The sequence below is a fragment of the Leopardus geoffroyi genome, chromosome A3 (assembly GCF_018350155.1).
Source record: "Leopardus geoffroyi isolate Oge1 chromosome A3, O.geoffroyi_Oge1_pat1.0, whole genome shotgun sequence".
In the NCBI taxonomy this organism is placed as follows: domain Eukaryota; kingdom Metazoa; phylum Chordata; class Mammalia; order Carnivora; family Felidae; genus Leopardus; species Leopardus geoffroyi.
Window position 1 is genome coordinate 25,913,649 of NC_059336.1, and position 21,516 is coordinate 25,935,164.

At 53.6% G+C, this 21,516-nt stretch overlaps 1 protein-coding gene across 1 annotated transcript; it reads right to left on the reverse strand.

The window, feature by feature from the left end:
• Positions 1-3,658: 3,658 nt before the first annotated feature.
• On the reverse strand, positions 3,659-16,212 carry BPIFB6 (BPI fold containing family B member 6). Its single transcript, XM_045443770.1, has 15 exons — positions 16,116-16,212; positions 14,674-14,773; positions 13,534-13,638; positions 12,901-13,050; positions 12,679-12,742; positions 12,177-12,237; positions 11,292-11,383; positions 10,323-10,499; positions 9,224-9,277; positions 8,426-8,599; positions 7,597-7,664; positions 6,159-6,204; positions 5,216-5,279; positions 4,483-4,559; positions 3,659-3,871 (listed from the first exon to the last, which is right to left on the reverse strand). The coding sequence occupies exons 1-15, from the start codon at positions 16,210-16,212 to the stop codon at positions 3,833-3,835; spliced, it is 1,368 nt and encodes a 455-aa protein (XP_045299726.1). The 3' UTR covers positions 3,659-3,832.
• Positions 16,213-21,516: the final 5,304 nt, after the last annotated feature.

Below are 21,516 nucleotides of genomic sequence, written 5' to 3' on the forward strand. Positions count from 1 at the left end.
CTATTGGACAGTGCAGCCCTGGAGGAAACAGATAAACCCGTGATACAGTAAGTCAGAGGCTAATGACAAAAATACAGCAGGGGTGGGATGCAATTTTCAATATGGTGGTCAGAGGAGGGCTCGTACCGGAGCAGGCATGACTTTTGACCTGCAGGACGAGAGGGAGTGGGCCCAGGATGTCTGGGGAAGAGCCCACCAGGCACAGAGAAGGGCAAGAACAAAGGGCTGCGATACTGTGTTCCAGGAACCCCAGGGAGGCCTGTGCGGTCAAAGGGCAGTGGGGAGCATATGGCCGAGGACACGATGGGGCCCTACAGGCTACTATATGGACGTAGGGTCTTAGGCTTTTGTGTGCCATTCTTTTCCGGGAACTGGCTTAGGCATCCCTTCCTCCAGGAAGCCTTCCTGACCCCCAAGCTGGCTGTGATCCCACAGCCCCCTGGGATTCCCTCTGTCAAAGTCTGTGACCCATAGGGCTGTCGCCTTGTTTCTGGGTGTTTGTAGGTCTGTCTCCTGCATGGAGCCCTGAGCCGCTGCCTGGTGAGATGGGAAGGTGGCATAGTATTTGCCTCATTCACCCCATAATCTCAGAACCCCTGCCGGTACAGTGTTCATCCTGATGACTTCAGACGCTGAGCCAGGTTACTCTTTAAAAATCAACTTTAGGGGTGCCTGGGTGGTTCAGTCAGTTAAGCGTCTGACTCTTGGTTTCAGCTCAGGTCATGATCTCACCGTTTGTGAGTTTAAGCCGCACGTCGGGCTCTGTGCTGACAGTTCAGAGCCTGGAGCCTGCTTCAGATTCTGTCTCCCTCTCTCTCTGCCCCTCCCCTACTTGTGCTCTCTCTTTCTCTGTCTCTCAAAAATAAATAAACATTAAAGAAGAACAACAACAACCTGAATCAAAGACCTGCTTCCTTCTCTCGCTGTGACCTTGAGCCAATCACACACCTTCTCTGGACTTCGTTTCTTTGAAGGAGGATGATGCATCCTGCTACTGAGTGTGGTGTGCGGAGGAAGGAGGAGACACACTCGGGCAGACAGGGTTCACGTCCCATTCACACACACGTGTGCCCTTGGGCCACTCACTTCACCCCTCTGAGCTTCCATTTCCTCATCTAGGGCTGGGAGAGTCTTGGAAGGTGAGCCATGCACATGGGTAGAGAACCTCCATCGTTACCTTCCCAGGGGGTGGGGTCACAGCACCGGGCTCCCCTTGCCAGCCCGGCCCCCATGTCTGCCCAGGGTAACTGACCACTCAAATAATGTTGAAATCAGAGTGGAGGTGAGAGCATCTGACCCCTCTCTCATTTCCCAGATGGGAAGACTGAGGTCCAGAGAGGAGCTGGCACACACAACATGCCCCTGGTTGTACCAAGGTGAGAGCCCAGGCCTCCTGACTCCCACAGATCTGTGCCTTGGTTTCTCCCCGAGCATGGGCCTGGGGAAGGTGGCAGCGAGGCTCTGGTGGCCACGAGCGTACTGTATGCACATCCAAGGGCGGGACTGGGGGAGTGGAAGGGGCGTCTCTGGCATATCCAGGGAAGAGTATCAGCCACCCCTGGATCACACAGGCCTCTGTATCTGCCAGGCCTGCCTCAATGCTGCCATTGTTCCAGCGCTGGGGAAACGGTGGGTGATGGGATTAGGCCTGCGGCAGGAGACAAGGAGACAGCCTTGGCGTCTGGGTCTGGGCCAGGGAGGACCCCCTCTCCTCCCTCCCCTCTCCTCTCCCTCCTCCCTTCTCTGTGGCAGGCATGGGTCGGGGCCAGGATGGGACAGGATGGACCTGTCCAGGCCCCACAGGCTCCGGGAGTGCTGGCCTCCTGACCAGAACTCTGGCCACACCATACCACCCACAGACACCTATGTGTGCCCAGACATGGACCCCCCACTGTCACAGACCCACCCAGACCCCCCCACATACAAAGACTCATCCCCGAGAGGGGGGATAGAGACATTCTAACGGACGCATGCACCCACACCGAGAGATACAGACACATGGCCACCACCCCAGTAATTTCCAGGACTGGAGTACCAACCAATCTCCCCTCATGTACATTTTTTTTCAAAGTTACGGATTTTTTTTTTTTACCTTCTAGCAAAAGACACTGATTTTGAGGGTCCACATAGAAGACACTTGTTTTAAAATGCATTGTTCACTTTATTATGTATAAACTACATTTTCTTTTATTTTTTCTTCCTTTCTTTTATTTTTTAATATCTTTTTAAAAAATGTTTATTTATTTATTTAAAGAGGGAGCACGAGTGGGGTAGAGGCAGAGAGAGAGAGAGAGAGAGAGGGAGAGAGAATCCCAAGCAGCTCTGTGCTGTCAGCACAGAGCCCGACGTGGGGCTTGATATCACAAACTGGGAGATCACAACCTGAGCGGAAATCGAGTCGGACACTTAATCGACTGAGCCACCCAGGTGCTCCTTTATTTCTTTATTTTTAGTTGAAATATGCTTGGCCTATTGCCTTGTGTAAATTGAAGTGTCCCACATTTGCTATTAAGGGGAGTCGATTTGGAGACTAGGATCAGTGCCAGTCTCGGGAGAGGTGATGGGGCAGATATGACAAATATTGGGAGCCAATCCCCCCACGAGTGTTGTCTGTGAGACGTGGAAATGCCCCCGGCACAGACCGCGTCCACAGGAACACACAGACCCACAGACATGGGTGGACAGGACACCGGAGGCCTTTTCACACACAAACCTCTACAAACGGACCTTCCCGTCTGCACACGCGGCTCAAACTGCCCCCACCCGTGGGCTCTTCACACACTGACGGGGGCTTGAAAACACACAAGCTGGCGCTTGGTTTTGCACAGTTAGCACCCCTTCCCCGACCCTGACCAGACACACCTGTTCACATCTCTTTCGGCCTCAACAACTCATCTGTGCTGAGCGCTTATTGAGCACTTACTGTGTGCGCAAGAACTTTTCATCGCTTGATTCATTTAATCCTCACGACAATGCTGCAGAAGTTAGTACCGTCATCATTCCCATTTTCCAGGTGAGAAAACAGAGAGGAAAGTGACTTGCCCAGGGCACACAGCAGCGAGGAGGCAGAGCCAGGATTTGAACCCAGACAGACGGGCTCAAGAGCCCAAATTCCAGTTCGAGCCCTGGCCTTTGACTTGCCAGGTGGCACTGGGCCAGTAGTTCTACTTCTCTGAGCCTCAGTCTCCTCATCTGTGAAATAGGTACTCACCTCCCTTAATTGTTGTGAGGATCGGAGGGGGTGACACAGGAGAGCTGGGAACACACTGGGCTTCTGCAGGCTCCCTGTCGTCAGAGCCACCCTCAAGATAAGATTTGGGGCAAGTAGCTGAGACGGGCTGCGAAGAGTTTTGCTATTTGCTAAACTGTGTGACCTGGTAAAGGGAGCTGGCCCTGTGCCTCAACTTCCTCGTTTGTAAAGTGGGGATGGCAATGGCTGCCCTTCTCTCATAGGGTTATTGTGTGGATGAAATGAGATAGTACAAGTAAAGCCAGAGCATGGCATTCAGCAGGTTTTCATGAGGGAGCCCGTGCCTGCCCCCCAAGGCCGTGACCAGCATCCCTCGGACTCCAAGCTGGTCTGATACCCCAAAACCCACGGAGGGGGAAGAAAAGGCAGACGTCAATTTATTACAAATAAAGAGATCAAACCATCAGATGTTTGTGAGGATCTTTCTCCTGTTTATTGACAAGGCCCAGCCCGGCCTGCCCTGCTTACTCCTCTTCAAAGGAGGTGTCCACTGGTGGGAAGGGGCCAGGCCCACCGGCTCCAATCGGGGGCTCCTCCAGAGGGCACAGCCGGTCGGTGGCACACGGGCAGACCCTGCCCCCGTCAGTCCAGCTTCAAGTCGAGCACCAGCACCAGGGCATTCTGGCAGGAGGCAAAGGGCCAGGTGGGGATGAGTGGCCGTGGCAGGGGATAGGACCGGTCGGGCTCATGGCCAGGAAATGGAAGCCAGGAGCAGAGGCTAAACTAGACCCGCCTGTGGCCCTTCGTGTCTCCGGGTGTCAGTTTTCTCAACGGTCAGGTGGGGACAGCATCCCTCCCTCTCGGAGTGGAGAGATCAAGTGAGAAAAATGTACATTTAATGCTCCAAGCACAATACTTGGCATGTAACTTAAAGCTGGTATTTATTAAGCACTTACTGTATGCCTTCAGGTGAACTATCTCAATAGCTCTCTGAGGTGGGTACACCCCTATTATCAATGGAAACACGGAGGCAGAGAGAAAAGTGAAGTAATTTGCCCGAGGTGACGGAGAAGGAAGGCAGCAGAATCCAGGGTCCCTCCTGGGGAGCCCCTGGCCAAAGGGGGCCCAAGTCCTGAGGGGCAGGGTCTTGCTCAAGGGAGTGGCAGGATCGTACTGATGGCCACTGCCCTCCTCAAGCCTCCTCCCCCCAGGCTGAGAGAGGAAGGCTTTTGCTCCTGATTCACTGGCCAAACGTGTTGACTGACACGGCTTTTCTCAGCTCCTTTCCTCACCTCTACTATGTCCAGCTCCGCCAGGTTGTAATCTATGTCCAGCAAGTCTGGAAGTGGGAACCCGACTTGGAGCACATCTGAGAAACACAGTAAGAGTCATTTCAGCGACTGCTCTGTAGCTGACTACTCCTTAAAGCCACTCCTTGGCTGTCTGGAACAGAGTAGTGGGAAACAGCACGGTGAGTGATGGATGACGTCTGCCAGCCGCACAGGCACAGAGCACATAAGCCTTACCACCATGTATTTATACCCCAGACCTGGGTCAAGATCAGACCCATGGCATAGGGTCAAGGGGCAAGGGTCCCAAGTTGTGGGAGGGGCCTTTGTCCCCAGGTAGGTGACATTAGACTACATCAGCCTTGGGGCGCCTGGGTGGCTCAGTCGGTTGAGCGTCCGACTTCAGCTCAGGTCACGATCTCACGGTCCGTGAGTTCGAGCCCCATGTCAGGCTCTGGGCTGATGGCTCAGAGCCTGGAGCCTGCTTCCGATCCTGTGTCTCCCTCTCTCTCTGCCCCTCCCCCATTCATGCTCTGTCTCTCTCTGTCTCAAAAATAAACATTAAAAAAAAAATAGACTACATCAGCCTCAAAGACTCAGCAGTGACTATTCACTCCCTTTTAGCCTCCCTTATCTGGGGTCAGTGAAAGGGCCTTGAGAGCACCCAGGTGGCATCCCTTCCTGCTTACAGTGCTTCTTAACAACCAGCAAAATCAAAGCCCACAGGAGCCCTCACCATTGACGACTGGGACATATGCCTCTTGGAGATAATCAGTGATGAAGCCAGTCAACTCCTTCTCCTGAGGGTGAGAGAGGAGAGGGAATATTCACATCCATCATTCACTTCACTTCAATTCACTTCACTTCACTTCAATTCAATTCAATTCATCCAGTGTGAGTAACTGGATGGAAAAGTGGATGTTGAAGTAGGAAATCTGATGCTCAGATTTTCACAGCCCTCACTTCGACTGGGTGTGGGGACCACAGGAATGAATATTAGAGACATCAAATAATTTGTCCACCTAGTGTCAAAACTGGGCTGGACCCTGCTTAACTGTAGGCTGATGCCCTATACCTCCACTTGGTCCCTGTTGAGTGACATATGGGCCTGGGGTCATAGTGCAGGAGGAATTCAAGACACCGTGGGTGACCTGTGGACTTCATTTTGCTCCTACAGAAAACTCAGTAGTTTCAATCAGTCATTCACTCACCACCACTCTGTACCTCAGTTTCCCCATCTGTGAAAGTGGAATGTAATAGCACCTATGCACAGGGATTTGGCAAGTTTGGGTACAGCCCAGAGCAGAGTGAGGACTCAACAAGTGCTGTTGTTATTATTGTTGACCAGCTGCTCAGGTTCCATCTTGGGCCCTGAGGCTACAAAGACTAATAAAAATGACAGCTGGGCCAACTGAGCCAGCCTCAGGCTGCTGCTATGCATGACAGTGTTATTAAAACCAATCCAGGGAGATGTCCAGAATCTATCCAGAAAAGGAGATGGACTCAGAGAGGCTAAGTGACTCTCCCAGGGTCACACAGCACGTCAGCTGCCCCAAGACCCACAGTGGTCGCTCTATTCACTCTGCCTCCATTTCAGGGCCCGTCCCCGCAGTGCCGAGGGAGAATAGGCACAGTCTTGCCCCCACACCAGGTCAGGCAGAAGAACTTGAGGTACTTACACTGAAGGCACCAATCGAGGAGGACTCCCGTGATAGGCTCAGTAATCTGCATGGGGTGTTGAGGGGGACAAGGAGCAGGCAGCACAGTCAGAGCCACTGCCCCTGGCCATGGATAAAGGGGATCACGAATACCCACAACCCCTCTCTGAGGCAGAAGTCCCTGTACAGCCTTCAGACCAGGTGCTCATAAGCCTCTGCTTGGACACTACCTATGACGGGGCACTCATCACCTTTCATTATAGCCCATATTATTTGCCACAGCTCAAATCACTTCCTCATCTCATCGGTCCTGACTCTTCCCTCTGGGACCCCCAGTCACATCTATTGCTCCTGCCCAAGGCCAGGTATGCAGAGGTTTGCTGCCCAACCAGTCAGCTCCAAATCCTTGCAGGGCACAAGATTAGGACCCTTCACGTGACCTCCTTCCCTGCACAGCCTCCAATAAGCACTAATACATGATGGCACCAGAACAGGCCACGTGATAGTCGTCTGGGGGCTTTATCTTCCCAAATTCTATTCTTTATTCCAGTAGCAGACCCTCCATTTTCCACTCTCATTCCAAGGCCTACAGAGTCGCAGTGTGAGCACATGACCCAGACCTGGCCCATCTGAGCATTTCATCTCTGGTGTCAGTGATTGGTTTAGGATTGGCCATGTCGTCCATGCTAAGCCAATGAGAAGCAGTCTTGGTAATTTAGTTAGAACTATTGGACAACAGGCCTCTTTTGTTGTTGGCCTCTTTGCCACCACCCGGTGGGGAGAGGCTGCCTGAGAATTTAGCCAACAAAGTGGACAGCAAAGGCCAAGGGAGGAGGGAGATCCTGAGGACTTTGGGCACCTAAGATCTAGCCATGCCTGAAATTAAGATCTACCCCTAGAGTCTCCAATCACGTGAGCCCAAAGATTCCCTTTTGGGCTTAAGCCAGTTAAGTTGAAATTGTCTCTGAAAGAATCCTGGCCGAATACAAGTCAGATCAAAGATTAAGACAAATATAACAATTAATGAGTAACTGGATGGAAAACTAGGATGTTGAAGTAGGATAGTGAGTATAATATACGTAGCCACTGCTCCCATATAAATGTTAGCAGTTGCTAGCATGACAGGCTTCCAGGAGGAGGCATTTGAAGTGGCACAGGGAAAAGCCTATTAAGGGAAAAGGGGACATGGACCCACGATCAGACGTGCTGTGCAAGAGCCTAGTGGGAGCACTGATGGGAGAATTTGAGAAAGGACTTGAGGGCCAGGCTAAGATTTGAGAAAAGATCATGCAGATAACAAGCTAGTGAGGATTTTAGGACAGGGGTAGTGACCAGAGCAGCCTGGCAGTGTGGGCCATGCTGGATGGACCAGTGGGAGACTATGGAGCAGAAAACCAAGCACTGGTGGTAATGCCCACGCGGGAGTACAGGGACACCGGCACAGGCAGCAGACTCCTACCTGTCCAGAGAGGTGAGCATCAGCAGCCGGTCCTCACGAACTGAGTACTGAATTTTCAGGTTGAAGTGCTGGTGGGTGGCGGGTGGGGACAAAAGCAAGGAGAAGGCAGTGGTAAAACCAGGGGCCCCACCTTCCCAGTACTATTGCCGTAACAAAGCAGAGGTCTTCCTCTCTGCCCATCTTATCTGCAGGAACTGAATCCAGTAGTCTCCCCTTGCCCCCAGCCCAGGCTCCTTAACTTCTCTGTACCTGCCCCAGGACAAAACTCTCAGAATACCTAGCACATTTGTAGGTCCTTGTGTACACCGCATTATTGCTTCAGCCTTTGAACATCCTGTGATCTCTACCTGGAGTGCCCTCCATCACCAGCCTCCCCAGCATCAACCCTTTCCCTGGCCAGCTCCTGCTCAACCTTCAAAACACAGCTCAGGCATCACCTCCTCTGGGAAGTCCTCTGTGATTTCCTCAACTAGATTTGGGATCTTCCGAGCATCCCATAATCCCCTGGGTGAGCCCTTCTCTGCCTTTGTAGATGCTAATGAAGGTGGGGGGGGGGAGGAAGGGGGGGGAGAACAAAAGGAGAGAGGAAGGAGAGAGAAAGGAAGGACTGAACTCTTGACCTCAGTTTGTTGATCTTTCTAGCCATTCAAAGGTTTAGTGGCAGAGCCAAGGATCAGACGCCAGGTGACAGTTCCCAGGAGGTTAGGATCACATAAATGACAGTAATTAAGGATTCTTCAATCCATTACTTGGCTATTAACTAAGATCCTACACTCCAGTCTTGAATAGCCACAAGGCTGGGCCTAAATGGGGAACAGATTCTACTCACAGTTTCCAGGAGAAAGAGGGATACAGGAGCCTTCCCTCGCCTCCGAGCAGCAAACATCTCCAGGGTGCCATGGAGGTGCAGCAGGCTCTTGCCTGTCTTCATGGTGACCTTGGGGGGCTTGTTTATCCTGATCTGGGTCACCAAGGGCTTCGGCTTGGGATAGGCCTTAGCTACCTACAGAAAGCAGGAAATTCTCCTCAGGGAATGCCACCTCAGACTGGTGGCTTCAGTTGAAACCAGGAGTCCCTCCTGAAATAAGGCGATTTGTACCTTGGACACAGGAAACATGGCATGCAAGGGCTGGAATGCGTCTATCAGGAAATAAAACAGACAGTCTGGCTATTTCTTATTGGACATAGAAAGTAAATCTCACAAAACCTGAGCTGCTTCTATGCTGGACCCAAAGAGCACTTTATGGAGACGTTGGGATGATTCCACATCAGCCAAGGGAAATGTGGTCTTGAAAAGCTGCCTCCCAAGGGTGCCTGGGCAGCTCAGTCAGTTAAGTGTCTGACTTCAGCTCAGGTCATGATCTCACAGTTCACGAGTTCAAGCCCTGCATTGGGTTCTGTGCTGACAGCTCAGAGCCTGGAGTCTGCTTCAGCTTCTGTATCTCCCTTCTCTCTGCCTCCCCCTCCACCCCCGACTTGCACTCTGTCTCTCTCAAAAATAAACATTAAACAAAAAAAAAATTTTTTTAAGAAAAAAAAAGAAAAGATGCCTCTCAAATCCCTTGTCCCTTCAACTGGAAAACAAGGCCAAGTAGGCATGGTGGTCATGGCAGGTCAGGGCACTCACTTTAGGGATGAAGCCAGCCAGTGTCTTAGTGGTTTGTGGGGGCAGCTTACCAATCTACAAAACAAAATCAAGGTTAGGACTACTAAAGCCCTCCCCCACCCTTCCTAACAGACTCTATAAAGTATGCCCTCTGAGGTTCCCTTCATCATAACCTTATTACTCTGTGATTAAGTAGATAAGGAGACCCTGGCTATCCCAGACTGTGGCTTATACATCCCAATGCCCATGGTTCTTAGCGTAATGTCAGATGCTGAGAAAATGTTGGATGAAAAAGTGGCAGACAGATGGACGGATGTGATGTATGAGAGGGGGTGGGTGGACAGCTTTGTGGATGGATAGATGAATGGGAAATGGATAAACAAATGAGTGTTGAATGGATGCATGGATGGATGGATGAACACTTATGTAGGAGAATGAATAATAGATGGACAGGTGGGGGGTGGATGGAAGGATGAAAGGAATGACGTATGGGAGGAGAGTGGATATGAAGATGTGGAATGGTCTGATAAACAGGTGGGAGAATGGATGATGAATGGATTGATTGGTGGGAGGATGGATGAGAAAGTACATGGATGGATGGTGGTTACATGGATGGGAGGATGAATGTCTTGATCAGTGATGACGGATGAATGGATAGATGAGTAGGAGGATGAATAATGGAGAGTTGGGTGGATAGATGGGTGTTTGGGTGACCAAGGTCAGATACGTGGACTCACTTGTTCAGTAGTACCAGACCCTGTTCTAGGTATGGATGGCATAAAGGGTGGATGGATACTAGCTGGAAGGCTAGAGTCTACAGCATGAATATATGATAGCGAGATGAATGAATGAGTGGCTGATGACTGGATAAAAAGGTGGATGGATGGCCAGTATATGAGAGTTGTAGGTTGATGGATATATACCTGGCTGTGTCAACAGTTGGAAGGATAGATGAGTAGATGGTGGTTACATGGACAGAGAGATGGTAGGTGTTGGGGCAAACTGATGATAGAAACCCAGATCAGTCCTGGCATCTCCCAGTCTTGGTGTTGCCCATGGCCCCAGGATAATTCTCAGAATAGACACACCGGGCAAGGACTGTCATTACAGGGCAGCTCACCTTCATATCCTGGACATTCACATTAAAGGACTTCTGCAGAAGGGCAAGCTCTGTGGTGAGGAAGGTGGCCGAGAGCAGCAGCTGTGAAGAGCCTTCAGCATAGCCCTCAGGGAACTCGAGGGCCTCCCCGGCATCAGCAAGCTGGATGGTGTTGCCCTCTTGCTGCTGCACCACAGGCTGTGGGACAGCGGGGAGAGACATGCTTAGCCTTGGCCATGAAGAACTATGGCTGCGGGCAAGGCTCTGTCCTCAAAACTAAATCAGCCTCCAAGTTGGCAAGTCCCTAGATGGGAGAGCCAAGAGCAGGCTACCCTCCCAGTGTACAGATGGGCAAACTGGGACCTGTGAAGATAAGGGAACCAGTCACTAATCGATGGTGGTTGCTGATGGGATTGCTTAAGTAACCTCATTTAGTCTGACTGACCAGTTGGAGCACTCATTGATACAGACCTGCTTTCTGTGTATTCTCAGAAGAGGTAAATAGCAAACAACATGGGGCCTGGAAGAACCACACCAGAGGGAGACTTCACAGGGAGATGACATTGCGGGATTTTTCTTCCCATTCCTGGAAGAGGCATCTCACCTAGTCACCTGGAGATCTGGAGACCTGAGTGAGGACCCAACTCTGCCACCAGCTCACAGTGAGACCCTAACCAAGTCCTGCCTCCTCCCTGGGCCCCAGTGTTCCCATCTGTACAACTGGGTGGGCCACTCATTGGGAGAAGCAGACAGCCTCGGAGAAGGTGCATGTGTGGGGTCAGCAGTCCTGGAAGTCAGCTCAGGACGAAGGGTTCATGTTGAGAGCAGAAAGAGGGAGAAGGTTTCAGTTTCGGGGAACACTTTTCATGGCGGGCCTGGTCTGCCAGGGCCCGAGGAGCCCTCGCACCCTCCACAACCCAGTCCAGCCGCCTCCCCTGGCAGAGGCAGGCTGGTGAGAGCCCTGTCCCCTGGTGGCCCCCTGGCACTTACACTGAAGTCTACTTGGAGATAGTTGGCTGTGGTGGTTGGCATGGATGTCAGGACATATTTGACGATGCCCATCTGGCCCACGGGCATGGGAGCTGTGCAAAAGGAGGTTCTACTCAGAGAGGCACCAACTGCAGGCAAGCCATAGAGGCTGGCACCAGTCAGCTGCCACCTGAGCTGGCCTGGGTGCCAGGAACCCTTGCCCTCTGTGTGACCCAAGGCAAGTTACTTGAGCCTCTCGGGGTCTTAGTAATTCCATCTGTAGGAGGGAGGCCGTGGTGGCTGGCCTGGAAATCCTCCTCCCACACACCTCTCTGCAGGCACAGAGCTTGAGAGTTCCCGAGGGGTGTTGTGGCTCAGTTCCCACAATAGACTGGCGTGATTAGGATTATTGGCTCTGTTTTACAGACGAGAAAACTGAGGCTCAGAGGAATGAAATGATTTGCTCCAGGCCACACTACTGAGCACACGAGCCAGTTTTCTTCAGGCCCAGCCATTGGGCTCTCCTCTCACCTGACTAGGGAACCCTATGAATCCTGAGAAAACAGAGGTAGTAAATCCCCTCGACAAAGGAAAGAGAGGTCACCACTATAGGATTACTATTCAGGGTGTAGGCTTTGTGGATGAGCCTACGATAGCTGCTGTTCTTGGAGTCTAGGGGGTGAGGGGTAGAACACTGGATGGAAAGTGGAGACAAAAAGCCCAGAGTCCCTCAGGGCCTCAGGCCTCCCATCTGGACAGTAGGCAGATGGAGGGACACCATGACCTTAGACCTCCTCAGTCCCAAGCCTGGGCTTGGAGCAGGTGCTTGAATGGAGAACGGGGGCCTCAAAGTCCAGCCATCCTGATGTCCCCATGTGTGAGCGAGGCATGGCTAGGGCTACCCACCATTCAGGTTGGCCCACTTCCTGTTCACATACACCAGGACCGCGTCGATGGCTGGACACATCTGGAAGCAGAGAAGGTACTGGGCTGAGGGGGCCCCTGCATGGAAGGCCTCACTTCTCACAGCTGAATGGTACTCCATGGGGAGACCCAAGAGCCCTGGAGGGACAAGGGCTGAAGGGGAAACCGAGTCTACACATCACATGGAAAATCAATGGCAGAACCTGGACTAGGATCCAGAGCTCCTGACCACAGCCTGAAAATCAGTAGACTCATTCCCCAATGAGAGGAATGAGTAATGGAGGCGGGGCAGGGGGGCAGGCTGTGGTATGTAGTCTGCCATTTTCTCCTTCTGTGCTCATGGCAGACATCACTAGAGACACCAACAGCCTCAGAATCCTCCTCAGCTACCATCAGTCAGTCAGGGTCACAGCCAAGGGAAAACGCACTCGCCATGGTCTGAGCACGCCTATGGATGTGGGTTGACACTTGCCCTGGTACTCACCAGGCTAGGAAGCACTTTGTGTAGGGTGCTGTCCAGGAACTTGTTGACAACCTTAGGCAGCATGCTGGACGCAGAGGATGGGGACAGGGCACAGATGGCAGGAAATTAGGCACAGGACATTCAGGGACACAACTGGAGAAGTGCAGTGGCTCGGGAAGTGGGAAGCTGGGCAGGGGTGGTAGCGTGGACCCCAACTTCCTCCCCAGCCACAGAGACCCTCACTTGCTAGGCAGGTTGGTCTTCACGCTGACCAGGATGACCTCACAGCCCTCACTCTTGAACGTGGGGAGACCCGTTTTCTCATCCTGCAGAAGCCGGTTGGTGGCTGTGATGTTCAGAACCACGATGATCTCCATGTTCCCACCTATGAAGCTGGAGGAGAGGGCAAGCAGGCATCATGGGCAATCTTTGCCACTGTGGCCACTCTCCCTGTCTCCTCTTTGCCCTCAGTCTCAGCAGCTCTGGGAGGAGGAAAGGGTGAGGCACCACCCCCACAGGATAGAAAAGAAGATGGATTTGCCCAAGGTCACAAAATGGGTCTTTCCTGTTCCCTCTTGCTTTGGTAACCTCCTACACATCCTTCAAAACCCTACTCAGCTATCATTATCTCCCCCAAAGCCTTTTCTGATTCCCCTCACGCTGCCAGTGCTTCCTCTGTCCGAGGCTAGTCACTGAGTTTGTGATCGTCTGTGCTCGTCTGTGCTCAAGTCTGGTTCCCATCAAATGCAGGAACCCAACATGCACTATCTCAGACCACAGTGCCCAGGTGGCTCCCAGTAGGTATGCAATACATGTACATGTAAGAGTAAGACGAGGCCATCTCCCTTCCCTCCCGCCCTCCTCTGCTGTACTCACCTCTTGCCAGTGATGGTCATGCCGGTGGACACACACTGGAAGATGCCCACCCCAGGTAGGAAGCTCAGTGTGATGACAGGCAGCTGCACATCCTTCACCTTCAGACTGGGAGGCGACAGACATCCACAGCAATGAAACCAGGCAGGTGAGAGCCAGGCTCTTAACCCACTCCTCCACCCCCTGGCTGGGGAAGTCTTGCGTTAATCCCCCCATCCCATGTCATAGGGAGAAGCCTGCCTGGCCATTGAGAAACGCAAGGGCTGGACACAAACCAGTTTGTACACAGAAGTACTTGTGTACGACTTGGCCGGGTGATCTGGGGCTGCACCCTTCCCCTTGGTGGGCCTCAGTTTCCCCACTGGCAAAATGGGGAGGTTTGCCTGGATCAGGGCTTTTCAACAGTGGCACCATTGACATGTGGGCAGAATAATTCTTTGCTGTGGGGGGCTGACCTGTGCCTTGCAGGATGGTTAGCTGCATCCCTGGCTTCCACCCCTGGAGGCACCATATGCACCTCCGCCTACCCTCTCCAGCAAGTCTCGATAACCAAAAATGTTTCCAGACATTGCCGAACGTCCCTTGGAGGCAAAACGCCCCTGGCTGAAAACCACCAGTTGAGATCCAGGATAACAAAGACATGGCCCGCCTAATCCTCCCCTCCATTCCTGAGCTCTTGGCAGACATTGCTAATTGATCACAGTCTGTGCCACAGAACCCACCCTCCCCAGCACCTCATTCCAGGCAGCCCCTACCAATCGATCCCACCGAGCACTTGCACTGGAACCAATTTGCCTCATCATTAGATGGTGGTTGATACCTTTCTGGCTCTGTCTTTTGAGAAATTTTCCTTCAATTTCACGTGCATTCAGTGAGTCCCGGCTGCATGCAGGGAGCTGGAATTTGACTTCTCAACTTTACTTCCTCCTCTCAATGCTCACAAGAGGCAGGAATTGTCTCCAGTGGATGACTGAGGCCCAGGTAGGAGCAGTGACCTACCCAGGGTCACATAGCAAGCCACCGGCAAAGCAGGGCAGAGGCCCCAGGCCCTGCCCCAGCTCTCCCTCCTGCCTTCTCAGGTCCTGGGCACAGCGTTCCCCACCACCCTCTCCCTGCCACCCCCAAAGCCCTTCCCCTGCTCACTTGGTGATGCCCTTGATGGGTTTCATTCCCGGCCGCTTCTTGCCGGCCTCAGCTGCCATCTGTTCCAGGATATGGCTCTCATCCATGGCACTCTGCACCTCTGGAAAAGGGGGGTATCCAGAGAGACACTTAGCTGGTCTCCCCGCTACTTTCCTGCCCTGGGCCAACCTCTCAGGCATCCCAGGCACAGGCCACTCACAAGTGACACCACTCTGTGCCCAGAGTCACTGTGCCCCACCCTGGGCTGGGTGATCCAGAGACCCAGAGAGGAATCATGCCTGACCCCTGTCCTCCTCCAGCCTCACAGGGGAGACAGTTGCCAGCAACGACGGTAACAAGTGACAAGAGCCATAATACACTGGGGCAGCTGGAGGAACCACAGGAGGAGTTTGGGCCAGAAGAGAAGAGCTGGGGAAGGCTTCCAGGAGGCGGTGCCATCTCAGTTGGTCCAGATAGGAGCAGGAAAGATAGGAATTTTCACCAGGAAGCAAAGAGGTAAACGAGGCCACTGCTGGCAGTGGGCATACAAAATGCAAAGGTGGAGAAGCAGGGAAGAAGGTGGCAGGGTGAGGCAAGGGTGAGAAACCCAACATGGCTGGAGGGTGGGGAGGGGCATGACAGAGACTAGAACAGTTTGCGGGGGGGGGGGGCGTATCAAGAGGGGGCCCTAAACCCCAAGCCAGAGTGGTGACCTTATCCTGTGGCCCAGCCACTCTCAAAGCGGGGGGGGGGGGAATAGGGAACTCGTCTGACAGCTTGTTAAAGATGCAGATTCTGCTGGTTCCCCAGGCCAGGAGGCCCCAACCCTGAATGCCACGATGCCAGAAACAAACAGAAACAAACACCTGCACAACGGTCATAGGCCGATTCCCAGAGAGGGGACAAACACGGAGCCGGGAGAGCTGTCACCACCTCTTTGCACCTCCGTGCGACTTCATTTCCCTCAAAGTCATGGAGCTGGGAGGTGGGAAGTAAGTTTCACTAAAGCCCCTCCAGGAGGTTTTAATCTCACATTTCATTTCATCTGCCCAAGTAAGGACCAGTCACCCTATTTTACATTTCTTTACATTTTATATTTACAGATGAGCAAACAGTAACGCGGAGCAGTAACACTTTGCCTGAGGTCACACAGCAAATCGGTAGCTGAGCTGGGATTTGGCTCACGTCTGTCTTCCCCACAGCCCTCTTAGGCCACCAGCCCTGCAGTCGGGGCCAGGAGAGGCTCCGGGGAAGCAGGATTTCCTGTTCTGCCTCCAACTTGCGGAGGGACCTGGGCCAAGTCACCCCATTTTCTCTGGGCCTCAGTTTCCTCCTCTGTAAGATGGCAGAGTAATATCATTGCTGCTCACTTTGTTTTGAGGCTCATAGGGTGTTCACGGCCATGCAAACGAGTGATCGCTACCTGCCCCTCAGCCCCGGCCCCGGGCCCGCCAGCTTACCGCGGTTCATGATGTCCAGGCCCAGCCGCAGCAATGCCCCGGGGTCAGCTCGTGTGTGGGTCAGCAGGCCACAGAGTGCCAGAAACAGGATCCGCAGCATGGCTCCACCTGTGCCGTGGGGCCTGAATTGGTTCCTAGACCCTGGTCCCCTAGACCCTGGTTCCTCCGGGGACCTCCTGGGCTCCAGAAGACAACAGGCCCCCTGGATGGTCTTGGGGGTCCAGGGGCCTCTGAACTCCAGTTCAGCAAACCTTATTTCTGACGTCCAGAGGGGTCAAAGAGTGTCCTGATTGAACACGGGGCCTCTGCATCACCCCAGGAAGGTCACTTCCCCCTCTAAGCCTCAGTTTCCCCATCGGTCGGCGTGATGCATGTTCTGACCAGCCCGCTTAAAGGCGGTGGTGGGAGGTTCAGCTGCAGGTTTGCATGAGTCCAAGTGTAGCTCAGTGCCGGGCAATGCTGGGGCCACAGAGGGGACTGGGAACTCCCAAGGCAGCATGGGAACGGGGGCCCTCTGCTCCCCCGACCCTGACACTACAGCCAATGGCACCCCCACTCCCTCCAGCTCAGTCTCACCTCCAGAAATCTCAACTTACAGCCCCTTAAGACCCCTTGAGATGAGACACTACCACACCAAAAGAGAAACTGAGGCACACACCCACAGTCCCACAGGCAGTGAGTAGACCTCCTACTCCAGACCCTTCAAGGTGCCCAGAAAAGCCTCACCCCCAACCCTGGGCCCCCAAAAACCCCTCCCTCTCACCTACTGAGACCTGAAATGCTCCCAAGCAGAGGCCAAGTGTTTATTTCAGGTTTGAGCTGTGGCTGAAAAGAATCCAGAAGGGACCGCAGGGCCTGGCCCGTGTCACCCAGAGACGGGGAGCTCTAGTTGGACTCCTGCTAACAGCAGGCTCGGCCACTGAGGGCTGCGCGGATCCAGAGAGAGGGGCGCCTACCGGGGCCGCCTCCCCAGTCCGAGCCCATACCTGCGTTCATTCATTTGCCTCACATTTATTGAGTGCCTAGTGTGTGCCAGGCAGGCCGGGCTACAAGGTACACGTGGCAGAGAGAGTCCTGCTCCTCCTGAATCTTAAAGAGAAGTGATAGAATGGGATAAAATGCATGAGTTGTGTATGTGCGTGCGCACGGGACACGGGGTGGGGTGCTCAGGGAAGGACTCTGAGGAGATATTTAGGCTGAGATCTGAAGGATGAGAAGCAGGCAGCTTTTAAAAAGCCAGGGAGGTGGGGCGCCTGGGTGGCTCCGTCGGTTAAGTGTCCGACTTCAGCTCAGGTCATGATCTCACGGTCCGTGGGTTTGAGCCCCGCGTCGGGCTCTGTGCTGACAGCCCAGAGGCTGGAGCCTGTTTCCGATTCTGTGTCTCCCTCTCTCTCTACCCCTCCCCTGTTCATGCTCTGTCTCTCTCTGTCTCAAAAATAAATAAACGTTAAAAAAATTTTTTTTTTTTTTTAAAAAGCCAGGGAGGGGCACCTGGGCGGCTCCGTCGGTTGGGCATCCAACTCTTGACCTCCACTCAGGTCCTGATCTCAGAGTTCGTGAGTTCGAGCCCCACTGCACTGACAGTGTGGATCCTGCTTGGGATTCTCTCTCTTCCTCTCTCCCTGCCCCTCCCCCACTCTCTCGTGCATGCTCTCTCTCTCTCTCTCTCAAAATAAATAAACAGTAAAACAACAACAACAACAACAACAACAACAACAACGACCGCCCCAGGGAGACCATTCAGGCCTATGATCACAATATTTGCTAAATGAAAGTGTGATCTATTTCTCTCTCATCCCATTCAATTTGTAAAGCTCTATCTGGGCTTGAATATAATCACTCTTGGTGTTTCCTTGACCTCTATGGACACACACACTCGTGTGCCACGGGCATGTGCCGGGTACATGCATGCCCAGTGCCAAGTGTCTTTGAAAATCATCCCCAAGGGAACTGTGAAGTTTGGTGTCAGGGTGTCAGAGCTGGTAGGGGCTTGGTGAAGGTCTCCTCCAGCCCCAGCCCCGGCTCCCAGCTGGGGAGACTGAGCCCCAAGAAAGCACCACCTCAGTCTCCACATTCCCAGGCCAGACCTATTGCCAGGCAGTAAGGTTACTCGGGCAGGATTTTTTGCCCTTGGGGTAACAATGTCACGCAGGTATTTCTAGGACAAACGGCCAATGCCAGGGTTTTGTTTCTGACTTTGCTTGACTTTTGCCTGAGCTGTTCCATCCTCTTAGAATGCCCTCCCCCCACCCATCCACAGCCCGCCTGTCCATCAAGTCTTAGTTTCAGTCTTTGCCTCCTCCGCCGGGAAGCCTCCCCTCCATCCCCAACCACCCTCAGTTTCAAAGATCACAGCTTGAACTTGATTGTATTCTTAATCCATCCCACCCAAGATGAGTGTTCCCTGCTGCCCCCACCCCATCCTTTGCTCACACATTTTCCTCCACCTGAAGTCCCTTCCTCCCTCTCTTTGCCTGACAAATGCCTAGCTGCCTGCTCCCTGCCGCTGTTGTCCCAGCTCAGCTCTGAGCTCCTGCAAAGAAGGACCTCCATGGTCTTCCCTCAGCTTCAGATGGAGCCCAGGGAGGCCCCTCGGGTCTTCTGTCTCCTTGATCTTGCCTAAGTCCTGCAGCATCTGAAGATTTCAATGTCCAGTGGCTTCCTGTTAGGTGGGGAGCACTGGGTAGCCGTCAGGACATACATCCAAGCCCTTGCTGTGTGATCTCAGGCAAGTCCCTTCCCGTCTCTGGGCCCCAGTGTTCTCAACTGTAAAAGACATTCTCTGGGGAGAGCTCCACAGGTGGGGCCTGTCCTTACCTTGCTGAGCCCAAGGATATCCTGCAGATGACCGACCTCTGCCTCCTGACCCAGGAGCGAGAAAGTCCTTATATTCAGGAGCCTGATTAGCTGTTTGGATAATTAAGGGCTTAATAAGGCCCAGATAATTATCTAGAGGTCCAAAGAACAGAGCCCTGATGTTCACGTGATGCTTCAGTCCGTTCCAATGTAAATAGCACAGAGGAGGAGAGTGGCTGGGGAGCCTGGGTGGCTGCATGAGGGTGGGCACTGGGGAGGGGATGCGGTTGCCTTAGCAGGCCGCAGGGCTCACGCTGCCCCCTCCCCTGGACTCAGCACCTCCCACCAGGCTGGACACATAGTGGGCACTCATCTGTTTCTTCCACATTGATTGAGAACCTACTGTGTGCCAGGCCTACTAGGGGTGCTGCAGTGAACAGGGTGTTGGGGCTCCTCCTGGAGCCTACAGTGGGAGACGGGCATGTGACAAATCAGTAATCACAGAGCCAGGTCATTCCTGGGGAGGTAAGGGTGGTGGAAGCCACTGAACCAGGGGGATGGGATAGGAAGGGAAGAAAGGGGTTGACATTAGAGCCAAAGATTCCTGGGGCAGAGGGTGTTGGAGCTGATGCCTGAAGGGTGAGCAAAGCCAGCTCTTCAAGGCAGTGGACAGGTGTCTCAGGCAGGTGCCGGCGATGCAAAGGCCTGGTCAGCATTGCCTGGAGCATCTGAGACTCATACAGGGCACTGGGAGCTAATGGCCCAGTGGGGTATCATCAGAGGGACCCTCCTGGAGGAAATGCCAGGAGCTGGCAAATACCAGGTGAGCTTCTGTCGAGCTCCAAACCTAGAGGACAATGAAGGCAGAGTGATCCCAGGGCCACACGCAGGCTGGCCACGGAGCTGGGGCCGGAACCCAGGCCTTGGGTGTCCAGCCTCTGGTGTGCTTACCATGAGACCCTCAGGGGGCCTGGCTGGGGGCACCTCGAGAGTGAGAGAGAGTCGCAGGGGGCTGCTGGAGGCCTGAGGTTTTCCTCATCTACCCACAGGGAGCCCATAGGTCTGAATGTTGGAGGACGCTGCTGTGCCCAATGTGCACATGGGGCCACTGAGGCCAGAGGGGGCAAGGGCCTGCCTGAGGTCAGCAGGACTGAAGCCAGGTTGGGACAGGAGGAGAGAAGGGCCTGGGCGGCCCAGCCAGACTTCACCCTGATCCGAGCCCTGAGCTGGAGGAGTCAGTCTACAGATAGCATCATTTTATCCCTGCTGATCCACCCCCAACAGACAGAGGGACAGACAAGCCTCACCTGCCCTCCCCCTGCAGTGCAAATCCGCCCTGGTGTACCTCAGGTCACCTGGCTTTCCTTGCCTCCCCCTAGAGCCATCCCAGGTACTGTGGGGAGAGCGGGAAGGCTGGAGAAGCCCCCTGCCTAGTGTCAGCGATCTGGGCCCCAGCCCCAGCCACTGTCCCCACAGTGTGGCCTTGGCTGTTGTTTTATCCTCTCTATAATTGTGAGAAGAATAACAATACGCTTTCCGAGAGGGAAAAGGACCTTCATGTCATCCCCTGTCCCCCCCAAGTTCAAAGTAAACTGGTCCTAACTGACTTCCAATGGCCAGGTAGGAGGCAATCTCCTTAAAAATGAAATTATTGTAAGGAAGCAGAGAGTTTTTCCTGGGGCCCTGGGTCGCCATGTGGCTTCAGGGTTCCCGCGGGGAATACTGGTCCAGCAAGCTTGTGGCTGGACCTCTCAAAGCTGCTCGGACCCAGCTTTCATTCAGCCAATAATAAAAACAATAAGAGGGCCGTTTACTGCGCCCGTGACCTGCGCCAGGCATCCTGCTAAGTGTTTGATCTGCACTAGAGCATTTAAACCTTAGGACCACCCTATGAGATGAGCACTTTGGCAATTTTCTCCATTTTACAGATGGAGAAACTGAGGCTCAAGGTCATACAGCAAGTGACGGCACAACCAGGAGTTAAATCTGGATCCAAGGGACTCCAGATCCCAGGCCAAGACCTTCCAAGGCACACCCAAGAAGGCTCCCGCCTGCTTGTCTGACCTCCCTTCCACACACCCCAGGATCGCCCTGCCTGGTCCCCTATAACACCCGCCCACCACTGCTCCAAATTCAGCCTGCTTCCTCCAGGGAATCCTCCCAGCCCCCCTGCTCCCCCTACATCTCTGACACAGAAGACTGGGCTGGTTCTGAAGTTCGGTGCCATCTTTCCCCTTCCTGGAGATGCTTTGGGGACACAACAAAGGTGGCTCCCCCATTTACCTATGGGGCTTGGTCTCCACGCGGCTTCTTGGGGCTGGGGGCTGGGGCAAGCCCGGACCAAGCATATGCAACGGTCAGCAGCTCACTAACCACACATTTATATGCACCTGCTGTGCTAGGCTCTGTGAGGGAAGCCACAGGCCCCAACGACAGTGGTCTGAAATTGAAGGACGTCAGAGTCACCAGGGTGGAGGGGTTTGGGTGTGACCAGGGGAGACTGCATTTGAGCTGGTGGACAGGGGTAAACTGGTTCAGATTCAGGTGTCCCAGGGGGAGAAAGAGCAACGGCTCAGAGAGAAAGTGTGTGCAAGGTGTGTGTGGGGGG

Bases quoted from the DNA above. Each gene is read 5' to 3' on its own strand.
- BPIFB6 (XM_045443770.1), bottom strand. From the start codon at position 16,212: ATGCTGCGGATCCTGTTTCTGGCACTCTGTGGCCTGCTGACCCACACA. The intron at 10,500-11,291 runs GTAAGTGCCAGG...GCTGTCCCACAG, and splicing joins ATCTCCAAGTAGACTTCAGT to CCTGTGGTGCAGCAGCAAGA. The intron at 9,278-10,322 runs GTGAGCTGCCCT...TTTGTTTTGTAG, and splicing joins TGAATGTCCAGGATATGAAG to ATTGGTAAGCTGCCCCCACA.